The sequence below is a fragment of the Dermacentor albipictus genome, chromosome 4 (genome assembly GCF_038994185.2).
Source record: "Dermacentor albipictus isolate Rhodes 1998 colony chromosome 4, USDA_Dalb.pri_finalv2, whole genome shotgun sequence".
NCBI lineage: Eukaryota > Metazoa > Arthropoda > Arachnida > Ixodida > Ixodidae > Dermacentor > Dermacentor albipictus.
The window spans coordinates 28,445,308-28,461,327 of NC_091824.1; the positions used below are offsets into that span (position 1 = coordinate 28,445,308).

At 50.3% G+C, this 16,020-nt stretch overlaps 1 protein-coding gene across 3 annotated transcripts in view; it reads left to right on the top strand.

The window, feature by feature from the left end:
- LOC135900215 (phospholipid-transporting ATPase ABCA3-like) overlaps positions 1-16,020 on the top strand; it is a 661,060-nt gene that overhangs the window by 617,940 nt on the left and 27,100 nt on the right. For all 3 annotated transcript variants that reach the window (XM_070536864.1, XM_070536866.1, XM_070536865.1), the window contains one exon: positions 2,284-2,497. In XM_070536864.1, the coding sequence (XP_070392965.1) occupies positions 2,284-2,497 (214 nt within the window). The remainder of the gene's footprint in view (positions 1-2,283; positions 2,498-16,020) is intronic.

A 16,020-nucleotide genomic window follows, 5' to 3' on the forward strand; every position in this document is an offset into this window, starting at 1 on the left:
TGAATATGGTCTATTGTTGAGTAGCCTTTACGGAATCCGGCCTGGTCCTTTGGTTGACAGAAGTCTAAAGTGTTCCTGATTCTATTTGGATTACCTATGTAAATAATTTGTAGGCAACAGACAGTATAAGCTGATCGGTCTATAATTTTTCATGTCTTTGGCGTCCCCTTTCTTAAGGATTAGGATTATGCTAGCGTTCTTCCAAGATTCCGGTACGCTCGAGGTCATGAGGCATTGCGTATACAGGGTGGCCAGTTTCTCTAGAACAATCTGCCCTCCATCCTTCAACAAATCTGCTGTTACCAGATCCTCCCCAGCTGTCTTCCCCCTTTGCATAGCTCCCAAGGCTTTCTTTACTTCTTCCGGCGTTACATGTGGGATTTCAAATTCCTCTAGAGTATTCTCTCTTCCATTATCGTCGTGGGTGCTACTGATACTGAACAAATCTCTATAGAACTCCTCAGCCACTTGAACTATCTCATCCCAGAATAATCAAAGCTCAAGGAGACAGTGTGGAGCTTAGCTTAATTCTCACCTCATCTACCCACAAGGCCAAGTTGTTGGCGAAAGCTGCCAGGAGGCCCGCAGTCTTGTAGTTAACTAGATGTCTGCACATCCGTCGTTTACAATAGCTCGGTGCGACTCCGCGCCTTCGCGGCTATTGCCCGCGCTGGTGCCGTGCGCCTTCCCTTTCTATTTCGAACACATTGCTGCCAACGATCAAACAAATGGTCGACACAGGTGATCATTGTTGGTAGCAGCATCAGATAGCGCGTGGAACATTTTGTCTTCATTTCCTCCACCCATTTCGTCTTGTCTCTCACCTTAGTCTCATCGTCCTGAATGAACGGCTAGAACTCTATCGTGGCTACGTAGTTCACCAACTGGTGGCGAATATATCGCCGCAACATGTACCTGCCCTCGTCGTCGCTTTGCTAGTCTAACACTACCTGATGCGCTAGCAGTAGTAGTGATACGGCAGTTGCTGCTTGCGTTCCAGTAAGATAACACGAAAAGCTTTCAATTACTCGACGGAGTGCGATGCAGGAGCTCAGCGCAGCGGAAAGCTGGCTGATCATGTGGCATATCTTCTAGTAGTTTCCTCAGGCTCCAGTTACTTCTCCGCTTCGTATTCCTCGAACTTCCCGAGTTCTTCGATCTTAGCACCGCTTTCAGCGGTGCAGCTGTCTTTGTCCTCAAGGTCATCTAGGGAGACTTCTTTTTTTCAAAGCATCTCAAACCCTAAATCGAAATTGCTATTACAGTAAATAGAATTGAAACATATCTCTTTAATCAAAAAAGGACATTCAAATAAGTGCAGGGGTTGTCTAAAAAATAGTTCTACGTGTCACAGCAAGGGTCGACCTTTATTGAGCCCGCGAAACACAGCAAAGGACCCCAGGCCCAGTCAACGCTGATGATGCGCGCACACGCGCGATGAAGATGAAAGGATCACGTATGACGATGACAATCTGCAGATGAGGAAGAAGTGCACAATAAATGCCAGCACCCGTTTTACGTGTCCTTGAATAGGCGGCATTGGAGTTGGTCTTGAGCTAAAAGCTCCCTCTTTAGAACGTGTTTGGAATTGCCAAGGTCATTGCCGACGGGTAAGCACCAACAGCGCTCCAAGAGCGAATCGAGAGCGTCGGAGGGTTCGAGGACAAACAGAAAGTTTCCTTTGGAGCTCGGTTGTACTGCTGTAATTATGGCAGTTTATCGGGAAATAATGCACGGATAGAAAGAAACAACGTGGACAAGAATGGGCACTTATCAATCTCGTTAAGGAGGCTTGAGCATTCGAAAAAGCCCATCAGCGAGAGCGCCAACGGCGCCGCCATCCCACGACCTTACAATCTGGCCACATATTCAAATTTCGTTAAAATGAAACGGGTTACAAGAAAACAATGGATGTAATGAAGTAAGGGAAATTTACTTCAAAGCCTCAGTTATTTTTATTGTAGTGTAAGTTATATGATGATTTGAACTGAAGTAATTCCAACTGCTCCAACAACTTCTTCAAACTAGGTGCTGTTGTAATTGCGGTTTAAGCTGACGTCATTGCATAGATCTTTATTTTTTTTCTAAATAACCTGCCAGTTTGCAGTAACTGATAAACTCTAGTATTATTAGTCAACAACACTTACGCATTTCTCAATGTACTACTAACGCTGCTGCTTTTGGAATTTAACTGTTTCCAGCAGCAGCTCTAGAATGCGCGTTTCCTGAATTTGGCACTCTACATTATTTTGTAACGCAGTCTCTTTAAACATTCCTTTGCAGCATGGAAGAGTGCGAGGTCGCCTGTGACCGGATGTGCATTATGGTGCAAGGCACAATGCTTTGCCTGGGAACATTGCAGCATCTCAAGGATAAGTTTGGCAAAGGTTGCCGAATCCAATTCCTGCTTCCCGACAGCACTGTGATAGCGCCACAAGAACTGATAAAGAAAGTCGGCAGTGCATTCCCAGGCCTGAAAGTCTTGAATACAAATGCAGTAAGTACTTGCTTTACGTCGTAGCTTCAGCCGTAAAGCTAAGTTAACCACAAACACTGTTGTAACATTGCTACAACACACAGCTAATACGAAACAATTCAGAGTAGGCTTGCTCAACTTGTATATTGTGTGCCTAAGAACAAATCATATCCTCAAATCTGCACAAGGCTTTCCAGTGTATCACACCAACACTACTGGAAGATAATTTATCCTGTACTGGCTCTCTCCAACAGAGTCGATTCCGTTTGCAACTGCCACACAGCAGACTCTGACATTGCAGATGCGCCCGTTCTTCATACAATTATTTTGTAACAAGACGACTGCGACCTTCCCGCTTACAACAAACTAGCAGTTCAACAGTTTGGTTAGAACGAATCTAAATAACTGTGGACAGCTGATCCAGGTGGAAGGCGACCTTGAATGCCCTCAGTGCCGCGGAATGACGCCACACGCCGACGACGAACTCCTAGCAGTGCGATCCGTTGGACCTCAGCGTCGTGACATTCATCTGCGAGCTGAATCAGCGATACATTGCGCCGCGGGAACACAAGACTGAGCGACGGGTGTAGAAGGATTCATTTTCACATTTAACCGAGCCTGCATGAAGACAGTTGGGAAATCATCATACGAGCTTCTTTCCTGAGATTGAAGACTTGAAAACCACAACGCGCTTTCAGAATCGAAAGTTATCCCGGAGAATCGAACGTGATTGTTGACAAAGGGACTTCGACTTGATGCTCTTCATCAAGCCCGATGTCCCTTTCCCCGCTTCCTGACATTCCTCTGCAATGCACTTCCCAATGGTGCCTGCAACAAGAAGATGTTCGTAAATCGCATATTTATTCCAGTGTATTCAAGAAGGCGGCGAATGCGCCTGGTTGCATTGGTTCCACAAAAAAAGGCTCAGGAGGGACACAGCAGTGTTACTAAAGAGTTATCTTACCATATCAGTAGAGCAAAACCCGCCGTGGTGCCCTGGCGTTGCGAAGAACGATGTCGCAGGTTCTATCCCCAGCCGAGGCGGCCGCATTTCGATGAGAAAGAAATACAACATTCTTTTACTCACGTTTAGGTGGACGGTGACGAAACATAGATCGTGACAATTAGTACAGATGCTCCACTACGGCGTGCCTAGTAGTAATGTCGTAAGTCTGGTACGTAATGCTCCGAATTATTATTGTTATTACTTAGCCCAGCGGGCACGCTGTCATTGCTTTCGCGAGTCGAGTTGAAGTATAGAATGGAGCAATGCTCTTCTATACAGAGGTGAGATGAATAACGAAAAAGATATGTAAACAAACCATGAACAATAACAGAACGAATAGCCTGAACAAAGGAGTGAACCAGAGAAGGAGGACAAACGTTTTCCTCGTCGAATCCGAGCACCAAATATCGAACGACCACTGACCACCTTCCAACCACGAAATAGTCGAAAGACCCAAAGGCTTTCTTCAGATCGCCCTCTCAGAAGGCTTACGGTATAGCTATAGTTATTTTAGTTATACGCTGTAAGTTGTTACATGTCCACTAGGGTGCGTTCTACCGCAAGAATTTTTCAAATTGTTTCATTATTAGTAGATATAGAATTGTTGGAGGTATCGAGAGACCGTGATTTCAGGATGCGAGTTTCAGTGTCGCGACACTCGCGCCACCTGCCCCCGTCTAGGCTACGCAAGCAAAGTTCCTTGCCTGCGTCCGCCCATGCAGGAGCCAGAGGATCGCGTCACGAACGCGTAAGCTCCCCGCTATTTTACAGCGAAGCTGTTGGCGTCTAGTTGGTAGGGAGTTTACGTGTAGTCCTCACCCAAAAAAAATTCGCAGTTTTGTCGGAAAGGCGAAGCATCGATTGTTGTAGCAAATTATGAAACAGCTATTCGAAATAGGGATAGTAGTATTATCGGCCCTTTATTACAATACAATACAATACAACCTCCCTTATGAATTACAATACAATACAATACAATAAACTTGGAATCATTCGCTTACTGAGTAAATTAGTAAGCATGGTGTCAGCGCGCACAAGCAAGCATGAACACATCACACTCGATGGGCGCGGACAGTCCCTGTAAGAACGCTGATGTGAGCAATCGCGGCGATAACATCGAGCGAATTCACCTTCATGCTGTCTATCGCTTCAACGCAAGCGCGGCAAGAACACAGCGCGAGTAAAGGTATGAGCCGTTTGCAGATGCCTTTCAAGATACGGCCCGCGCAAATTACGCACTTGTTGGCGATGTCGAAGCCGCCCTCGTCGCTGCCTCCCGCTTTGTTTTGCTCCATACATGACGTGTGAGATTGAGCTGTGATCGTCAGTTCTCTTTGCGCCCGGTGGACTTGTAAGCGTCGCAGATGGGACAGCGGCCAGGGAGGGGGCGCGCGGAGGCACGGGCCGCTCTGTGTTGCGCATTGTGTTGTCGTCTCCCTTACGTCCTTGTTTGCTGGCGCTAAATATGCTTTCAATTTACCAACACGCCCAACAAATGGCAACGCTCAGGCCGCCTGTAGGAGAACGCTCCCCACTCCCTACCCTCGCCCAGGAACCAGACGGAGAAGATGCGCTTCGTCTCATTCGTGCGCGAGATTGCGGCGCGATCACCGACTCACCCTCGCACCCTTTTACTCTCGCATACAGCATACAGTGCGTGGCGTGCGTCGACAATTTTATCGCCCTTGGACTTCATACGGAACCCGACGGCGCCGGCGAAGGCGACGGCAGGAATGCGATTGAATTGACCACATAGTTGCTATCGCAATAAAACGGCAGCTGGAAAAAGGGTATGAGTTTGAGTTTTCCAGTAACAGAATTGTTTTCTGACATATTGGAATTACAATCCGCTATCATGCGTGTAGGTTATACCTACATCGTACTTTACGAATTTTCTGGCACATGTTAGTTTGAGAATTCAATTAATTCAATAACGCCCTTGCGCCAAGCGGATGTCCTACAAGAATGAGGAGGAATGAGGAAGTACCTCAAAGAGCAGCTGGAAAAGGGCTTTGTCTTTTCGTTTCCGCGTAACAGAATTCTTGTATAACGTTGGGGCTTGGGTATCGTGGCCGATGTGATGTCGAGTTGGTGTCGTGCCAGGACAGTCATCAGGACAAGTTTAGGGACGGAAAAAAAACTTTGCACAAGTATTTACATGTTTGAACGAACTCAGTGAACAGTCCCGAGCAAACAAGTAGCGAAGCCGAAGAGCGCACCAGACCGACGAGGCGGCTGGTGGCGACTCTCTCCCTAATGAGGGGCCGGCTCTGTCTTAAATCCTTTTGGGCACCCCATCGCCGGCAGTAACGAGGCAAAACCCGTGCTGACGTATACTTCGTCGTTTTCCTCTTTCGTCGAAGCAGGAGAAACCCAAGCTGCAAAACACCGGTCCCCGCGGCAAGGGTCAGCAGTTCTGCGGCATTCTGAAGGCTGCCAGTGGTGATTAGGATCGCATCAATCCTGGAGCCTTCATAGGATCATTATAAGTCACGAACACGCACTTGAACTGAGAGGTTACCTTTTCCCCTGTCAAAGGTCAAAGTCCAGTTGACAGCGCAGAAATGCCAAGGTTGAGTGCTGAAAACCGCCGTCATCTCTGGCAACGCTTCTAAGAATATGACAGTTCATTGAACTCCCGTTCTCCGAAGCTGATCGGGATCGAAGCGTGGAGACTGTCGCGATGCGCATTTGAATCCTCCCCCGGGTCCTCTTCGGTTACTGAGGGGGAGGCAGGGGGGAGGTACGGCGCCGGGCGCCGGTGTTCGGAGCGTAATTGGCTGTAGCTGCTAGGTCACAACAGCATTTTTACTGCGCGGCGCAGTTCGGTGATGGTCTCGCGCGCGGATCCGCGATCTATTCCGCTTGTTTCATTTCCCTCTGTGCCCTATCTTGCAAGCTCTGCACAAGCACACCTGCATTGTAGTCTGACTTCTGCGAAATGGATCCCTCAGTGCGCGCACGTTTGATCCGGCTCATGGATCCGGCTCACGGATCCTTACCGCAATACACCGCCTCGTTGTACCACTGGCACCAGACTAACGGGTTCACAAGCCAGTGCTACGTAAACACTATGGTACACGCGAGCGGATCAAAGCGCATTATCGCGTGCAGGAACAGGGTAGAAAATGACACAGTTTCGTTTTCTGCGCATGCGACAGCACGACGTTGGAACAAGACGAAACGGAAGTATATCTCTCTTGCTACGGTAGGAAGTGAGTGAGTGACGAAACTTTATTCTGAACGCCTGCAGAACGGTTAGCCATCCCCTGTTAGGGAGGCGTTACCGTGACGCGGCCATGACGTCTTCGCGGCGTGTGGCGCCTCTACTTCGGCCGCGGCCGCACTATTCCCTTTGGTCGACCGCCCCTGCCCCTCCTTAGGGGTGGCAGCCTCCCTCCAGTAGGAAGTAAAACAAAGACATGTTAGCATTCAAATTTCATGTGTTGTTACATCTGTAAATTCTAATTCGTGTATTCAAGCAACAGATCGAATGAATAAGTACCGTTTCTCACAGGAGCTTCTGCGTCACCAGGCGTTTGGTGTGTTGCGACACCATGGACCCGAGCACATGGGGCAAGGGGGGGCACTCCCGCGTGTAGCCATGCGCGGTTCAGCCGTGTCCGGAGAAAAAGTGATTCTGGGGGCTGAGCCGATGCCGGGTGTCCAAACTCTTAAGGCACCTCGGCGGTGGCAACGCGCCTCATTGACCCTAGATTCACGTAGACGGCAACAGGATTGACCCGCTCGGGTGAAACTGGCAGTCACCTTTTCTTGTCGCTCTCCACTTCATTTAACTACTTTATTTTCCTGGTCATCTTTCTTGCCTCCTTCTTATTTTATCTCACGTTTTCTATTTTCCGGTGGAGAGGGTTAGCCTGGTGTAATATATCCAACCTTGGGTACCTTGGGTATGTTATATTGGGTTATATTGTGCGTGAAACGCTTTTTGTTAAAAGGAATGGTAGCGTCCTCTTGTTGGGCACTCTAGTGGGTGGCTGACATCGCTGCAGAAAAACATGAACCTTTATGGCTTCAACTTCTTTCACCACTCTACCTCATCGTTATATTTCAAAAAGAGGACGGACCGAAGAAACGTTCACTTTCCTCAGCAATATTGTTGACGCAGATGACGCAGATATGTTGACGCATATTGAAGACGCAGATGAAAAGCTATATACAAGTACATTTACAACGTAATACGCCACACTTGACCAAGAGGCAACAGCCCGCGCTAGCCTCTAATCGTCGTCGTCATCTTCTTACTGCTCGCATCTTCGTCATTGGTAATACTATTCCGTAGCACTACTCCAGGCGGTAAAGGCGCCGTCCCGGAGCGACTAAAGGCCGGACTCGGAAGCAGTGTAGAAGGCCTTGAGCCTACTGACGTGCACGACATCACTAGATGCCAGGGTAGATGACGAGGTTGAGCTCACAAGAGCAATTTCGTACGTCACAGGCGTCACCTGGCGAAGCCCGTGGTAGGGCCCTGTGTATCGCGAAAGGAGCTTTTCTGAAAGTCTGACGTGACGACGGGGCGACCACAGGAGCACGAGCGTACCAGGCGAAAACTGTACGTCACGGTGGCGGGCGTTGTACTGACGCTGCTGAGTGGTTTGCGAGTCCGTCAGTCGAGCACGGGCAAGCTGGCGTGCATGGTCGGCGAGGGCGATGGCGTCGCGCGCATACTCGCTTGTTGAGAGAGAAGCAGGAGGAAGTGCCGTGTCAAGGGGCAAGGTCGGTTCGCGACCGTAGAGTAGATAAAAGGGAGAAAATCCGGCGGTGTCGTGCCGGAAAGAATTATAAGCAAATGTGGCGTAAGGAAGGGCAATGCCCCAGTCGTGGTGGTCCTTGGAAACGTACTTAGACAGCATATCGGTTAGAGTACGGTTTAACCGCTCTGTCAGGCCATTGGTTTGAGGATGGTATGAGGTAGTCAGCTCGTGCTGAGTGGAGCAGGAACATACAATGTCGGCGATAACTTTCGAGAGGAAGTTACGACCACGGTCAGTGAGGAGCTGCCGCGGGGCGCCATGAAGTAAGATAATGTCACGCAAGAGAAAGTCCGCGACGTCAGTGGCGCAACTGGTAGGGAGAGCCCGCGTGATAAGGTATCGGGTGGGGTGGCGTAATCAGTTGCGACGGCTACCCATTTGTTCCCAGAGGATGACGTGGGAAAGGGACCGAGAAAGTCTAATCCAACACGAAAGAACGGTTCCACAGGCACAGTGATGGCCTGGAGATGACCGGCAGGTAGCACCTGAGGTGTTTTCCGACGCTGGCAGGTATCACAGGCCGCACCATAGCGTCGGACAGAGCGATAGCGAGACCAGGCCAATAGAAGCGGCGGCGGACGCGGTCGTACATGCGAGTTACGCCAAGATGTCTTGCAGTAGGTGCGTCATGCATCTCAAAGAGCACAGTCTGTCGTAGATGTTTTGGCACGACAAGAAGAAGATCAGGGCCATCAGGGACGAAGTTCCTTCGGTACAGAATGCCGCCCTGGAGGACATATCGGCGAACGGACGTGTCGGTAGGTGTAGAGAGCAGACGCTCGATAAGTGCTCGCAGCGGTAGGTCTCGGTACTGCTCATCGGCGATGTTAGCGAAGGCAGACACACAGATAATGCCGTTGGCGGTACTATTGTCGGCGTCGTCAGGCTCGTCTACCGGGTAACGAGACAGGCAGTCAGCGTCCTTGTGTAGTCGGCCGGATTTGTAGGTGACAGTATATGAATATTCTTGGAGGCGTAAGGCCCAGCGACCACTTGGTCGCTGGGCCTTACGCTGGTCGCTGGGCTGTAGGATCTTTCAGTGAGCATAACCAGCAAATCACGTGACGGTCTGTGATAACGGAAAAGGGTCGGCCATATAAGTATGGGCGTAACTTCGTAACCGCCCAAACTAGGGCCACACACTCACGCTCAGTGATGGAATAGTTGCGCTCGGAGGGTGAGAGGAGCCTGCTGGCGTAAGCGATAATACGGTCGTTGCCGCACTGGCGTTGTGCCAGTACTGCGCCAATTCCGTGACCGCTGGCATCAGTACGGACTTCGGTAGGCGCAGAAGGATCGAAATGGGCCAGAACGGGAGGCGTTGTGAGAACGTCGATTAGCTGCGAGAATGCAGAGGCCTCGTTATCGCCCCACTTGAAAGGGGCGTCTTTTTTCAAAAGCTTGGTTAGTGGTCGTGCTATGGCCGCGAAATTTTTCACGAAACGGCGGAAGTAGGAACAAAGGCCGATGAAGCTGCACATATCCTTGACACACTTTGGAACAGGGAAGTGCGTAACAGCATGGATCTTGCTTGGGCCCGGTTGCACACCGTTCGCGTCAACGAGATGCCCAAGGACGGTAATCCGGCGACGGCCGAATTAGCACTTCGATGCGTTCAGTTGCAGACCGGTGTGACGAAAAACATCCAGGACTGCCGAGAGGCGCTCGAGGTGCGTAGCGAACGTTGGGGAGAATACTATAACGTCGTCCAAGTAGCACAGGCATGTGGACCATTTGAAACCATGAAGAAGGGAGTCCATCATGCGTTCAAAATGGGCAGGAGCGTTACATAGACCGAACGGCATCACTTTGAATTCATAAAGACAGTCCGGAGTTACAAAAGCAGTCTTCTCGCGGTCTAGATCGTCCGCGGCAATCTGCCAGTAGCCGGAGCGGAGGTCAATAGAGGAGAAGTAGCGAGCACCATGGAGGCAGTCAAGGGCGTCATCGATCCGAGGTAGGGGATACACGTCCTTTTTCGTAACCCTGTTAAGGTGCCGATAATCCACGCAAAAGCGCCATGAGCCGTCCTTCTTTTTTACCAGTACAACAGGTGACGCCCATGGACTACATGACGGTTCTATGATGTTCTTGGCAAGCATTTTGCGAACTTCTGCGTGAATAACTTGACGCTCCGCCGGTGACACTCGATATGGGCGGCGATGAATAGGAGGGGCATCGCCGGTATTAATGCGATGTTTAACAGCTGTAGTTTGGGCCATAGGACGATCGTTAAAGTCAAAAATATCGTTGTAGGAAAACGGAACGCGGTAGAGCTCACGAGCGTGCTCGGACGGCATGTCGGGCGCAATCATTTTCTGTAAGTCGGCGATGGTACAAGTTGTCGACTGCGATGGTAGAGGAGTATCGGCTGAATTGTCGTCTACCTCAATAGATGCTATTGAGTGATCCTCGAATGAGCAAAGCTGGGCCAGAGACATCCCGCGTGGCAGCATTTGTGTCGTCAAGGCAAAGTTGACCACTGGCAGGCAGACGCAATTCGCCGTAATAGATAAAACGGTATGAGGTACCGTGATCCCGTGTGTAAGGAGGACGTCTTGTATAGGAGCCGCGGTATAGTGACCGTCGGGCACTGGTGGGGATGACAATAGGTCAATGTAAGTCATTGCCGAAGGTGGCAAGCGAACGAAGTCGACGGAACTGAGACTGGGGTGTGGTTCAGCGGGATCCAGAACAGGCAGGTCAAGGCGGAGGGTACTGGTGGAACAATCGATGAGAGCAGAATGTGCGGAGAGGAAGTCTAAGCCGAGGATGATGTCGTGGGGACAGTGAGCGATGACTGTGAATAGCACGATTGTTGAGCGATCGGCGAAGGAGACTCGGGCGGCACACATACCAATTACGGGGGCTGTTCCGCCATCGGTGACACGGACAACATACGTCGTGGCGGGCGTGATTATTTTTTTCAGGCGGGTACGAAGGTCAGCGCTCATTACCGACAAATGCGCCATAGTGTCTATAACAGCAGATACAGGAACACCGTCTAGTTGCACGTCAAGAAGGTTCAGATGAGTGGGCAACGTCAGTGGAGGATTTGGCGGCGTAAGGAGCAATGCAGCGTCACCTCGAGGCGCTGCACCATCTAGTTTTCCATCTGGGAGCGGCGTCCGAAGGGAGTCGGCGAAAAGGAGCGACGGGGCTGGGGAGAGCGAGATTGTCGTCGTTGGGGCGAAGGTGAACGAGAATACGGGCGGTTCGGCGCAGGATAGTCAGTGGCGGCATTATCGGAGCGTGCGGCATAGGGCCGAGAAGGGCCACCTGAGGGGCGAGAGTAGGCAGCATAAGCAGACCGGGTCGGGGAAGTCCAGCGACTTCGACAGTGCCGAGAAATGTGCCCGATGCGACGGCAGTGAAAACAAATGGGCTTGTCGTCAGCAGTGCGCCATTCAGATGGGTTGCGGAAACGTGGTGGGTAAGAAGATGCGGGACGGGGTGGAATCGAAGAAGCCGGATGGGTGTCAGGGCGATGGGCCGAGCAGATGGTGTGAAGGCCCATGTTTTCGAACTCCTGGCGGACAACTGCCTGGATCAAGGAAACCGTGACTGCAGGTGCGTTGGTGGGGCTGGATTCGAAGGCAGCCGGATAGGCGGCCTCAATCTCACGCCGGACGATCTTGGTAATATCGCCAGTGTTGTTCGGACGAGGAGCATCGGCACAGGAAGATGTCGCTGGGGTGTTGGGCAAACGGGCAAACTGCTGGTCGATACGTCGGCTTTTAGCAAGTTCCAGGCGGCGGCACTCTTTTATAACAGCATCCACCGTAGCGACGTTGTTGAATACGAGCAAGTTGAAGGCGTCATCGGCAATGCCTTTGAGGATGTGGGATACCTTGTCTGACTCAGTCATGTGTGCATCAACTTTACGGCACAGAGACAAGACGTCCTGAATGTACGTGACATAGGGCTCTGTTGACGTCTGCACACGGCCGGAAAGCGCCTTCTGCGCGGCAAGTTTGTGACCGTAGGGGTTGCCGAACAAGTCTCGGAGCTTTTGTTTGAGCGAATCCCAACTGGTGAGCTCATCTTCGTGCGTCCGAAACCAAGCTCGAGGTGTGCCACCGAGGTAAAAGACCACGTTGGCGAGCATGATAGTAGGGTCCCACCGGTTATTGCGTCTGACGCGTTCGTACAGGCTGATCCAGTCGTCGATATCTTCCCCATCTTTGCCCGAGAATACGCCAGGATCATGAGGAGCAGGGAGAGTGATGTAGGTTGCAGAAGTGGCAGCAGGTGTCGGGGGCGGCTGAGTCGAGTTGTCATCGCCGGGAGCCATGAAGCTAGGCTCGACGTACCGTCCACTGCGATGCTCCGTGACGAGGTACAGGGAACGTCCACCTCCACCAGATATGTTACGTAAGAACACGCACATGAAAAGCTATATACAAGTATATTTACAACGTAATACGCCGCACTTGGCCAAGAGGCAACAGCCCGCGCTAGCCTCTAATCGTCGCCGTCGTCTTCTTACTGCTCGCCTCTTCGTCTTTGGTAATACTATTCCGTAGCAATATCAAAGAAAGCTTTCCAAGATTCCATGTGACACACAGTGAAAATCCGACAAGACCGTAAGAACTCTCTTACCATTTCTCGTGGCCAAATGCCTAAAAGACACGACAGGACCAGGCTACAAGTTAACCAAGGTGGCAAGTGGTTACTCCTCCTTAAGGTGCGCCACAAGCTTCAATGCGAAAAACTCTCGAAACTTGTGATGTTCGGAGATATTCCTGTGACAGTAACGCAGCAACGTTCCTTAAACACTGTTAGCGGTGTCATATGGGAGCAAGACCTACTTGAGTTGAGTAAAACGAAACGGCAAACGAAGTGCAAAAAATTAAACTTTGACGTGACAACAAAGAAATGCCCACCAAACACCTGATCTTGATCTTTTCCTCTAGTACACTTCCTGAAGCTATCGAAACTGGATACACTAGAATCCGCGTAAGACCACATATCCCCAACCCTAACCGATGCTTTAATCGTTAGAAATTTCGCCATGGCTCGCAGTGCTGCAGAGATCGATATTCGCCCAATCCGCTGCCCTTCTGCAGTTCATCGATATTAAGCCGCGCAAAATGTAGCTCCCAAGTTCGCTCTTCCAACATACCTGGAAGCACACCGTCATGTGCAAACTGCCAAGAGGGGCCTAAAGCATACTCCCGGTCCTGTCCATCCTCGAAAAAAAAAGGACATTTTCGCTTTGAAATACGAAGAGAACATCTCGTTCCGCGCCTCTCCCCGTTTCAAGAATCAAGTTATGTCGCAGTAGCACGTCAGGGGGTGGTGCCACCGCGGCCTCTGGCCGCCGCTCGTTCTACATGCAGTGTGCCGACAGGAACGCGTCGCCAGTCCCCCCGGCGGACGTTGCTAGCAGCACTCCGCCGCCAACCAAGAAGTGCCTGCAGGTAGGTCTCTGACCATGATGGGCTCTGGGGCCTCTGTTCGCGTAGAAAGGCCCGAAACACGAGCGTGTGTAGCACGCGAGCTAGCATCCAGCGCCTCAGTGGATCTGACGGACACATCGCCTAGTGCATCGGCGTCGCAGATGCCGAAGGAACGGCGCACCTCTCTGGAGTGCGTCAAAACAGAAACCCCGCATAACAGGTCCCGTAAGGGTTCCTCTCAGCTTAGCTCATATTTCCCTCTGACACGCAGCACACAACTCTTTCAATATGGACACACATACTTCAGTGGAATGTCAGAGGTCTGCTCCGCAACCTTGGTGGTGTTAGGGAACTCTTAATATAAACTGGAGCCAAAGGTGTTGTGCGTTTCAGAAACACTTAAAAGCTACATAAGCAGACTTTCTACAACAGTACGCTATTTTCGCAAAGTTCCCACTCATGCCGCGTCGGGCGGTGTAGCTAGCATAGTCGATAAGAATTCAGCATGTGGGACTTTAGAACTCCGAACGCCTCTTGAGGCAGTGGAAGTTCTCGCCGTAATCTTTGGAAAATAATTACAGTCGCTACCCTATACATACCACGAAATTATTTACTTTGTAAAACATAACTCTATGAATTATTAGATGAACTGCCTGGACCATATATACTGGTTGGCGACTTTAACACACACAACACTCTTTGGGGAGACACTCGTTACAATGGGCAAGAGGCCAGTTATTTGAAGGACCCACTTGCCTGTTGAGGAAGAGAGAGCCAACATTTTACAGCCTCGCAAAAAACACACACAGCTGCCCGGACTAAAGAACAACATCTGCGACGTTAGCGCGCAACTTAGATTGGAATGTCATGAAGGACCACTACGGAAGTGATCACTTCCCTATCTTTCTCACAACTACAAAGGAACGTGACCCTCCACCATACGCCCCTCGATGAAAAGTAGCATATCCAGACTGGGAAAAGTCTAAGCAAATGGCCCATCTGCCTCGAAACCCTCCGGATGATTTTAGTATAGGTGATGTGATTGCCTGCTTTATTGCTTTGATAAATGTTCCTTTACAATGTATTCCGCAAACTAATGGCACTCCGAAGAAAATGCATCTGCCATGCATGGTGGAATGAAGACTGTAGAAATGCACATAACAAAGAAGATAAAGCCTGGCGCCTTCTACGCGAGTCGTCGCCCACGGCGGAAAACCTCGTAAACTTTAAACACATTAAATCACAAGGAAGATTAATGCGACATATAGCGAAAAGAGAAAGCTGGGGAAGCTTCGTCTCAAGTATCAATTCTTCCATGCAAGAAACAAAACTATGGAACTGGGTAAGAAAATAAATAAACCGGCAATCTCGCTTCCTTCCTGTGGTGGACGATCAATGTAGCAGCCTTGAAGAGCAGGCTCATGCTCTTGGGCAATATTGTGAACATATATGTGAACAGAAGCTCTAAACACTGTATGCATGCGCAGCTTGCTGCTCCTAAGTATGATTGTATACCTCTTTAGTGTTATTAATTAAGACGAACATATTCAGCAAAGGCAGTGACGTCCTTCGTGGCACGTTCACTCATGTGGTCTGCGAACGCCTGCCTACAGGTTCTTGTCTGACCTGGATACAGCCAGACAGGAAGCTTTGCGCTGGCCCTGACTCTCGACGCCGGCGCCTCATCGAGACATGACCTCGGGCAGAATGACTTGGATGACACCAGGAGTTGGCGCGAGAACCAGAACTGCATGCCAAGGGCTTTTCAAAGTTGTCGGACCCAGCGATGACACGTCCATTGCTCTTCAATTCTTGAGCCCGTCTTTTCTCACATACGCTCTGTTTAGGCACCATACTTGTCATCTTCACCTTCTGAGGGATCAGTTCTATTGTTAGGGTGTCTGCTCGGTATGGACATTCAGCAACCAACTCTGTGATGACCATTCCTGTGTCCTTTTGAAATGGTTGCTCAATAATAGGCGTAGTCCCTAGAGGTACCTTTGATATCAGCCCATATGGTGTGGTTCTCTGACATATCTCGCAAGATCGCACAAACCGTTTAATGTCACTTTGAACGCATGGCCAAAAGAATTTTTCTGATACTCGGCTTGTTGTCTTCCTTACTCCTTGATGACCAGCCATTATAGGGTCGTGCGCCGGCTCGAGGACTGCTCTTCGTAAGCTCACTGGCACTACTAACTGTCGTGCTTCTCTTCAATCGGGGATTCTGACTATTCGATAAAGTAATTCTTCAATCTTCTCACCCGCCGTGGTTGCTCAGTGGCTATGGCATTGGGCTGCTGAGCACGAGGTCGCGGGATCGAATCCCGGCCGCGGCGGCCGCATTTCGATGGGGGCGAA